Below are 11,288 nucleotides of genomic sequence, written 5' to 3'. Positions count from 1 at the left end.
CCCCCCTTGGATCCGCCACTGCGTGAATATAGTTTTTTTTTCGTGGGATGTGCTGAATAATTTTACAGTAGGGATCACTGTTTTTCTCGACTACTATATTTTACAGCCATACAAGGTAATGTAATTTTTTTTAAATATTAGTTTGTTCGATATCTTTTGTTACACGTTTTAGTATACCAAGTTGTAATAAAGAATGTAGAGTTTTTCTCACTTTGTACGCACGTCTATGTCAGTATATCATAATTCATAAAATATACCAGATATTATTCATATTAATTACAAATAAAGTAATAAGTAATAATAGTTGTAAGTGCCTATCAAAATAATATATAGTCAGTATCGCACATTTAAGTATTTTAATGATTATAATAATATGTAAGAGTGTTAAAAAGATAATATTTTATAGAGGTTTGTTTTAGGACTTAAACTGTTCTCAAAATATGTCTAAGAAAAGATTATTTTGATAATATGATTTTATTTTTGAAATCACAATACGGTCTGGGATAATAACTAAATAGGTTTGCGCCCTAAATGATTTCTATTGTGCCACGAAATAATAATAATAATAGTAATTTATATTTCATTGTATAGGATAAAAATAAAGACATGTTTGTGTTTATCGAAAAATTGACTCAATCGAACTATATGACGTAATATGTATTATATTATTATATTTAGTAATAATAATAAATTAAGTAATAATAATATATAACAGAGATGGATTTTATCTTTTTAGACTTACGAACTCGTTTCAACTAGTAATGGTTTTAGGTAGAAAGACGGCCGTCGAATCGGGCCGGTCCGGGCCGGTCACAACACAAAAACCAGACTTATATACAATAGGTATACATTAAGATAATATGGCGCTTTAATAGCTAGTTATAGCAACGTCTTAACAGTCCGGCGAACGTTGTTCGCACCCACTCGCCCATCATCGTTCCAGTCCGTCTACGGTTCCAACTAGACAAACCCTTTATGGAAATCACAACGCGTGTTTAATTCGGTGTAAATGATTTTGTAATGTTGCGTTATCTATACATTTTACTTGTATATTTAATATTTATATATATACACCTGTATGTATATTATACATAATGTACAATGTACATTGTACATAATATCTGTGTGCACATGTAAGGTGCCTATGTATACAAACAGCGCGAAGGTACCTTTATTATAAATCTCGATACTTACATTACTTTTGGGGATTTTACCTTCCCCTCATGGGTATCTTCAATGCACAAACACACATTATTGCGCATATATATTTAGGTTTATGATATAATATTACGGCTATCTATATATATATATATATATAATATGTAGGTCCTATACCAACCAAAGTCGATATAATCTAAAGTATCGTGCTCGTGACTCGTCCAGTCGGCTTATCGCAACGATCGTTTTAATGCGCATTCCCACTGCCAATTAACTCTGCGGACGACAAAACTTTTTCCGACCCGAATTCTACAGATATTCTCCTATCTCTCGAACGGGGGTAAATAAAACGAAAACACAAAAAAAAAAGATCTAATTAGAATTAGTAATTAAAATTTCCTCCGCCCGCTAAGAAACTATATACGTATACGCGGATTCCCAACGCACGTGTTCAATCATAATAACGGAATTAAAAATAATGCGAATACGATTAAATGAAACGCGGGGGGGGGGGGGGGTTGAAGGTTATGATAAGATGTATAGCATGTGTTGGTAGTTCGTCGTCTCGAAAAAGGCTCGTTTCGGCACAAGACACCGCTGCACCAAACTATATTATGATTATATTATATGAAAAATGATTCCGAATGAAGATTGATTGTTTTAACTTTTATCCGTTTTTGTATACGACTTGCAAAATATTCAAAAGTTAATTTAATTATTCTTAAACCTATAGGTAAATAAAATTATTTAATAAAATTAATAGGTTCTACTCGCCTGTCGTCTACCAAGTACCTGGATGTGTAGTGAGTTTTGATACAGCTTTAAAATCGGTAAACATAAATGTATCAATTATTTTTCCTTAACTATGAAAAGTGAAATACAACTTGTGCGATAACTGAAGGCGTAAAAGGTTTTTAATAGTGCATTACACCATATACATAGTGTTTAATGATTTACATTTAGTGAACATTCCTAAGATATTTTAAATTGTAATGGTATTTGGAGTGACAATAATATTGAGACAAATGAGACGATTTTTTACTGTCAATAATATTATACTCATTGTTATTTGTGTAGTTCTGTAACTTTTTTTCTTTTATAACAACGATAACTAGTTGAAGTCTGAAGATAAATGTTACTTGTGTTATTACTTATAATTGAAAAAGTATAAATGAAAAATATAATGCATTTATTTATTTTCAAATTAGGTACTTATAATTTATATATTAACTATTCATATTTATCTATTGGTTAATGCAGTACATTTATATTTGATAGAGGGTAAGGTAACTTATATACTTTTAAAATGTTTTTTAATAAATTATTATTTTCATTTTGGTTTTAGAATAATATTGTTGTACTGTTATTGTATATTTGTATTAATACGAACGAACAATAATAATAGAAAATGTATTGTTTTTTTGTTGACGATTTAAATTTGTATTTAGTAATATAATTGAATATAGCAGCCAATTAGCATGTAATATACTTAAAACTCTAATGCATATTAAAAAAAGTGGGCAAGTGGGTACCGTTCTTCTGTACAGGTGTCTAGTGGGTCACTATATTACGGATGTGTTGAATTTTAAATCAATGATATATCACGAAAAAAAAATGTTGAGCAGAGGCAGCCAATATTACTAAGGAATACGTATAATTCAATTATTCAGCCAATGCCATTTTATATTAAATTTATATTACAATAATTTATTTTACTATAAGTACCTAGGTACTGTGGTAGTATTATGGTGGTCTGATTTAATGTTTACCGAAAACCTTTTATATTTTATAGCTTTAATATTTTATATATTTATTCCAGTATGAACTTTTTATGGAGAACATTGTAAGTAAATTGTTGACTTTTTCGAACGGTGGATAATGTTTATAAAAAAAAAAAAATTCTAATATTCCTCATGTCTACAAATAGCTCAAAATGATTCAAAATATTTTGAAAAAGTTATGATGCAAGTGAAAATCATATGTATGAAATAACCATCTGTTTTCAAGTTACACTAAAAAAACAAAATCTATTTTGTCGAAACTCGTTTTTCGTTTAAAACGTTCCGTTTTCCCTAAATGTTTTTTTGTTTTTCCCAGTTGTTAAGAAAAATATTGGGAATTTTGATCTTTTTGAAATGTGCCTACTAGATCCAATTTTCTACCAGAAACTATTGGAGTTGAAAATTGAAGCATTTTTTCTAATATTTATCGTGAATTAAGACAAAAATGACACACATAGTTTTAAAATCAATACATTAATCGCTAAACTCAGAATCTAAAATTGAATATTATGGTAAATATTTTTATGAATTTAAAAAATAATAAATTTTATTTTATAATGTTACTCGTATAAATTTCATTATAATAAAATGTGATCGTTTAAGGGTTAACACATTGATTGAATTCTTAGAATGCGTATAAAATAATGAAATCGTTTTATGTACATATAGATAAACTTTTTGTGACTACCTATGTTCATTGTGCGCACAACACACTACACGTTACTAAATAGGATTCTTCCCCCCTTTTTTGTGCTGTTATAAAAACAACTAAATCAAGACAAATAGGTTATTTCCGCTTTCTGTTCGGCACAATATAATATGTGAAACCTACGATATACACGTACAATTATTATTTGAACCACATTCATTTTATTATGATGAATTACACAAATATTTTCGTTTTTTATATTATTAATTAATATCTTAGTCGAGTGTTACTGCTGGGTAGCTACTCCCCTCATGCTATCAAAGTCCACAGTATTCCATCCCATATACTCATTGTAAATATTATTACAGATCGTATATTATATTCAATTAAATGTAAAAGAAAAAAAATTAATATCTATATATTTTTACTTTACAATTAATAAAATATTACAAAATGTCTAGGAACTCGTATGATAATACAATATATAGGTACGTAATTATAAAAGGCACTTGTAAAAATGTAAATACCTATAGCTGCAGGTACATGCGACCAATGCAATTCTCTCAATATACGCATTTTACCCGAATGTAATTTTAAATTAAAAATACATTCCTCGTGGTATACTTTTCTGCGAAACACCGAACTAAATCGACCTAAATGGAATAGATATAATATAATCATTGCATGCGTACACCCAGCTATAATGTCTTAGTCGTTGTTTTATTTTACTAATGGTACACCTATTATAGACGCGTGACGTGTCACATACTCACATGGGTATGTACCAAACAAATTCAAAAACCCATTGTTTTTTACAACGATAATATATATATACCTCGAGCATGGGAATTAATTAAGTGTTTTGGGGTCAGCATGTACAGTATACACCCACACACACAGATATTATATATGTTGTACACAGTTAGATTCACCAATGGCGGGATATTCACCGCGTTTTTGGCCTCGTTCCCCGTACACCAGACATTATATGTGTATATATACAGTATTATGAGATCATTGCCGCATAGTCCCTAAAAGGGATCAGCTTTAATCTCGTTCCCGGACCCTCGACCGTCGTTTATATACCTGCGATCACAATATTTGCGCACAACGGCTTCAGGTTTTTTTCCATTAGCTTTAAACATTTGTCCAGTGCTTAAGTGCGCGGTGGTGCATTTTGAAATTCTGCCAACCAATAAATTCTCAAATTTAATGATTAAGATTAAAATAAGCGCATTACACACGAAATAGTGTATAATATGTATGCTGCGATATAGGTACATTTTGATTTAGGGTAATTGTAAGCCAACGGCAGCCATATTATTGCCAGAAGACGTTTTGTTTGCCATGTCGTATACAGTCGTGGTGTATATTCGAGTCGCCGACAAAGTTTCCTATGAATCGTACGCGGTTTATTCTGAATACTAAAACATCAATACTTCCGCCAAAATAGGCATTATTGTTTGACCTGGAGACGGTGGAAATGTGATTTTGCATTCAATTCACATGCAAAATGAATATATATATATATATATATATATATATATATAAGAAACAATAATAGTGAATAATGTGCAGACCGAAGAGAACGGGGTGTTGCTAGAGGGGTGCTCAGATTTTTTTTTACTTCACTGTGCATTTTATTTTCATCTCCACCAAAAATTGTATCCAGTTCTAGTTCAACTCATAATAAAAGCGTTTCGTAATGGTTAGCCGCGGGCGAAGAATTAAAGAAGATAATGAAAAAAAACTAAAGGGGGTAAGGTTTTTGTCAATTGTTTTTTTATTTTCTCATTCATTATTTATTTATTTTGTTTTCAAAACTTTCCGCTTTTTGCAAGAATATTTTTTTTCTATACGTTTACAAACCATCATGAGATATAATGCCATGTAAAAATATGTTTAAAACGAGCATCTGTATTTACTACGTATGGTACATGTAGTTATAATGTTCATCATTCAAAATAATAGAACTGTATTATTTTTAAATTATTTCTATTTGATTATTCAAACAAAAAAAGTTCATCACATATCAGGGTGTGTAAGATAATATATGTTTTTAAATGCATTGATTTACTTGGCAAATATACTTTATAAATATGGGCAAGGTTTATTTATCTGACATAAAATAACTCTAAAATAGTATACATTATTTATAAAATCGTGAACAATTTCTTTTACTAATCTCTTATTGAACATAATTATGACAAATGATGGGCTTCTGGATTAATATTTATAACAACCGTATATATAATACATTCATCGGGTGTCGAATAATAATTAGAATAAATTAAGAATTTTTATCATTTTTACTGAGCTGACTGAAATTGAAAAATGTAAAGATTTCAGAACAGTTAGAGTAACGAATAAATTATTACACGACTTATATCGAGTTTCAATATATTTATTACTTTCAGCCGTCAGCCATAAGTACAAAAGTACAATAGTTTTTTTTTTTTTTTTAACGATCTCTGATTCTTTTAACTGAATATCGGATTTCGGTATAAGGACACATTGACTTTTATTCCACGCAATTACATTTTCGTCTTTAGGAATATTAAAATACGATAATATTGACTTATTTTAGACTAGAAAAATTCAAATCAATAAAGTATACATATATTATATTATAAGTATAATATAAAATAATTATAAGTATTGTTTATAAAATAAACTGTTAGATTATAAATTGTTGGCTATTTTCAAATATAAATTTTAAAACTGTTATTATAACATAATAACCACGATTGTCTACTAGATTTAGATTAATGTGATCCCAAGTGATATTATTTAGTGGAAAGTCTATTTTTATTATTTTGATGTCTCTGGTCAAACTATTATAAAACATAATAATTTCGCTTTAGTAAATTTAATAATGTTACTGTAAAGTAATCTGTATACATTGTGTAAACATTTATTTTATTCTAAAATTAATGGCATTGAGTATATTATATTTTTTTAGTTTTCATATTTTTCTGTTTATTTCGTCTGCTAAAACATTGTATTATATTATTCACTCCAATATTTATAAAACTAAAATAAGACTCAACTGATAAAACCACACTTTAAAGTGTAAAGTGTTTGGAACGTCTAAAGCTTGTTACAATTTGTTATGAACTGAAATAATTAAGTGTGGAACTTTACTCCCCGGACAGTCGTTAGGATAAAGAGAAACTCATTTTTATATACATATTTTTCGGTATAATAATAAGGAAGTTTTTATTGTTGCAGAAAAGATGTTTGTGAATACCATTCTAGAAATTATCCTCTAAAAATGATAACAGTACCTAATTTTAATGAACAAGATTTAAGATAACTTGGATTGAGATTCTCACACTCCTAAAGTACAATTATTATTATATTTAAGTCTCAACACCTTTATAATAACGTGCACCTGCCTAAACATACATAAAACAACTTATAATTTACATTGCTTAATATTATGTTGAGTCTAATTAGTACCCATATATTAGTAATAACTACCTGCATGAACCCTCCTTGACAATATGTTCCATTGACTAATACTCCAAATTTAAATTTTTTAAATCTAATTCGAAGAATATAGTCTTTGGGTGTTCCTTTAAATGAACGAAATCTGTATGAACAGTAAAGTGGTTTGCCAAAATTCGATGACGTTACTTCCGGACTAGTGATGTCTTCGTAGATATCAACAGTCTTATTGCAATGATCTATTCTACCTGAAAAATAAACATTGAATTAGTATGATTCAGTTTCATATAAATAAACTTTATTGATTTATAATTATTTTTTAAATAGTTCAAAAACATTAAAAGTTCGTAAGTAGGTACCATATTTTTATGGAAAATTATATTATGCATAATCACATTTTTGAAATTACTATTTGTTTATTTATTTTTATATTAAACTGGCAGGATGCCTAATAGTACAATTTGAAAAAAATACATATTAACTTCCCAAAATTAAACTTAATAAATTAGACAAAAAAAATAATAACTACTGTGCATAATTAACAAATATAATTTGTGTAATTTAAAAATCTTGTTACAATCTTAAAAACGTATAGTGCTCATTGGCCGAACGCGTTACCCAATCAACTGGATTATTAATTACTGTATTATTCACACCATAATTTGTATTATGAAAATTAATGGCGAAATGATATAGTAAGATCTCGCGGAACAAGCATGTATACTCTAAAGTTAATATGGGATAGTAGAGAAGAAGCTCTCAATGTGTCCAGATATCAACTTCAGCAAGAATATCAAATTAGCTGTCACACGTCTATGTGTTAATGAATTAAGACCAGATTGATTTGTTACAGACGTGTTAATCGTGTAAAATAATATAGTGGTATTATGATAAAAAAAACACCCCTGAACCCCCTCTAAAAGTAAGGAGATTGTAAACGGATCCCAGAGAATAGACGCATATTCCTATTTAGACTAAACGAGGGAGTAGTTTTGAGCAAGGAGGACAATTTAAATCTCTTCAAGGTATGAATTGTAAAGCCTAGGGTCTTAAACGCTCGACGGCACACTGCTTCTGCGGATAGTGGAAATTTAAATCTGGACAGAATATAATACCTTGGTATTTTTTAGTTGTGACCACGTCAATACCTACAAGAGTTATTATACGAGTTAGGTAATAATAGGCATATCATAAATTATAATAGTTTGATTGAATAATTTCTAACCTAACCTACTTAAGAACGCATGATTTGTCTCCGCCTTACGCATGGTAAACGCATGATATACCTCACCAAATTGTTATATACGTTCTGAATAATCTATTTAACGCTGCTGTTTAAGCTTATGTTTAATATTATACAAGAGTGAATTGACTAATAATTCTCAAATTTAAAAGTTAAAATATCATTTGGTAAATCTCATTGATTTTTTGTAAATCTTTTGATTTTATAGCGAGTTATGAGCGTTTTAAAAATGTAATTGGCTTGTAGAAAATATTTCGTGCATAGGTAGGTAATTATTCAAATGTATTGTAGGCAATAAGTACTTATAATAGTTCGTCGAAATGTACTGTCGTTTGTCAATTTATTGTGTTGAAATGAAAATAATTGTATCCCAAAAATTGTCTTATACAGTTATATAGGTAACTTTACAATATTATTGTAAAATGTAAAGAGGGTACCTCTACATTTTCATCGATCTGTCGCAAAGGTGAAAGCTTTTCGAGAATGATTAATAGATGGTAAATCGACCCCTAATGAATTAATCATTTGCTGACTCGTGTTCAATCAACTAGGTTTTGCTTAACACTTATGTGTTGAAACTTTAAAGTCAAACTTAAAACCCCATGAAAAGTAAAAATAAGTTATTTTGTCATTATATATACACATATTTTGTATTATTAGGTACCCACATTGTTTTTAGTTTCTATTAGACAATGTTTATATATTTTATGATCCACCAACTACGAATAAGACAATTAAAAAAAATGTAAACATTATATAATATTATATATTTTAAAAACATTAAGATAATATTATGATTAACATTTGATTTAAATTTATCCAATTTCGTAACGGTTTAAATTAAATAATAATGGAAATAATTTTAAGAAATATTATTGATAAAAATCAATTAATGATCTAAATGGATATTGACTACAAGAATATTATTGGTCTTCAACCAGAAATGAAAAATATTTAAAGTTAATATAATGGCGAGTAAAGTAACGTCGATTATACAGTATAAGTAAAGTGAATACAAATGATTTTAAATACCATCATCTAAATAATATGTTTCTATTGATTAAACTTAAAATATGTAATAACATTTAACAAACCGATTCCTCATTATTTGATTTTCGAACATCAAAATGTCTAAGAAACTATAATATTATAAATTGGTAACTAAACTTAATATTTTGAGAAAGAATCTGACTTTGAGTGACTCGGTAGTTGATACTATGTATACTAAAAAGGAAAGTTGACAAATGGTTTAAGGATTTTTTTATATAAAGTTTAAGTACATTTTTTTCTGTCCACCTGCGTGTATACATAAATATATATTAAATAAAATAAATAAACTGGAAACCGTTGATGAGTTTGCTATTTTAAATACAAATTAAAAACAAAGATAATAAACTAACGTTTGTTTTTCGAGAATACTAATTATGAAATAGAGCTTTCATCATAAAATGTTTATAAATAATTAACGGTATACATTCTCTCAAAGCATTTATTTTAATTACAAATAGGTATCTTAATTTAGTATACATTTTATTTTAATGAAATACTTCAATCATATGCAGCAAAATGTAAGTACATTTAACATTACATCTTCGATAAAAAAATTTTGTACACCATGTCAATAAATTATAAATTGTAATAAATGCAAATGGAATAAGATTATTATTCTCTAATACTGATTAGGGAACCTAAGCAGCAGCAATAAATTACGTAAGTGTTTGTGTTTTTATTATTTTTTTTTTTTTATAGATTTATAGTTTGTGTAGATAATATTAAAAAATATTCATCATTGCGAAATTCTCATCATTGTGAAAGACTTAAAAATATTAATCTTACAAAATGTATTATATTACTCGTTCACTTATTTCCGACAGACTAGGGTCGTTAAATCATTTTCGGAAATTAAAATAGTCTTTCCATTGAAGGATAATTTAAAATGTAAATATACGAAATATTTAAAGTGTTTTGTATTTCGTGTACATTTAAAATGCTTAAAATTGTATAAAACGTGTTTCGAAATACACCATAAAGTACTTAATGCATTTTGAATATATTGTATTTCATGTACAAATGTAATTGAAATATACAACTGAACAACGCGTATACATATTTTATAATATTATTTTAAAGCACCAACCACTGTCTACGACGACGGATAGTAATTGTTTTGATAAATTCATAATTTATACATTCACATATAATATAATAATATGGATCTTATATGGCATCAATTCAATTTCACGCTTACACTACACGGTTGGTATATTCATTTTAAAAATGGGTATATTTCGGTTACTTTGTTGTGTTGTATACAGGGTAATTCACCATGTATGCCCGTCCCTTTTTTTAAAAATTCAAAATCTGACTTTTGGAATATTTAAATATTATACCTACTTAAAGATCATATTTTTAAAATCCTTGAGATTTTTTGTACCACTTAAGGAGTGTCCTGAGGAGATAAAAACTTTTGTGTTTCAGATGAGAACCTCCCCTCTTCTATTGTAAATTATTTAGTGGATAATTTCTGTGAAAATGTTAAAACGTATCTAAATAAAAATTCGAACGAGTTGTTTTAAGTTATTTAACTTTATTGTGTACGATGGATAATAATTGGTTCCTGATGATTGGTAAATGGGTTTGGAATATAATATGGGAGCTATGGTTATTTTAAAACTTCAGTAATTAATATTAAACCATCAACATTTATAATTTGTAAAAATGGCCAAGGATATTATAAATACTAGATCCAATATCATAACATATATTTTATATTTTTGTAAAACCAATTTTAAAGACTATTATCCGTAGTAGAAACATTATAATAATTGAGAAACCACTCGTTCGAATTTTGATTTCGGTAAATCAAAATTAAAAAAAATTAAAATATTCACGAAATAATGTAGAGTACAAAAGGGGTGTTCTCATTTGAAAACAGAAGTTTGTATCACCATTCGTAACTCGACACTTCTTAAGTAGATGGTAAGAGGAAAATTCCAATAATTTTAAA

General features: G+C 28.0%; 1 protein-coding gene across 2 annotated transcripts in view; it reads right to left on the bottom strand.

Annotated features, from left to right (window-relative positions):
* LOC100161930 overlaps positions 1-11,288 on the bottom strand; it is a 70,194-nt gene that overhangs the window by 34,896 nt on the left and 24,010 nt on the right. For both annotated transcript variants that reach the window (XM_001946036.5, XM_016803623.2), the window contains exon 3: positions 7,072-7,286. In XM_001946036.5, the coding sequence (XP_001946071.2) occupies positions 7,072-7,286 (215 nt within the window). The remainder of the gene's footprint in view (positions 1-7,071; positions 7,287-11,288) is intronic.

Source organism: Acyrthosiphon pisum, chromosome A1, assembly GCF_005508785.2.
Source record: "Acyrthosiphon pisum isolate AL4f chromosome A1, pea_aphid_22Mar2018_4r6ur, whole genome shotgun sequence".
NCBI classification, from domain to species: Eukaryota; Metazoa; Arthropoda; class Insecta; order Hemiptera; family Aphididae; genus Acyrthosiphon; species Acyrthosiphon pisum.
This window is presented reverse-complemented; position numbering and strand designations above follow the sequence as displayed.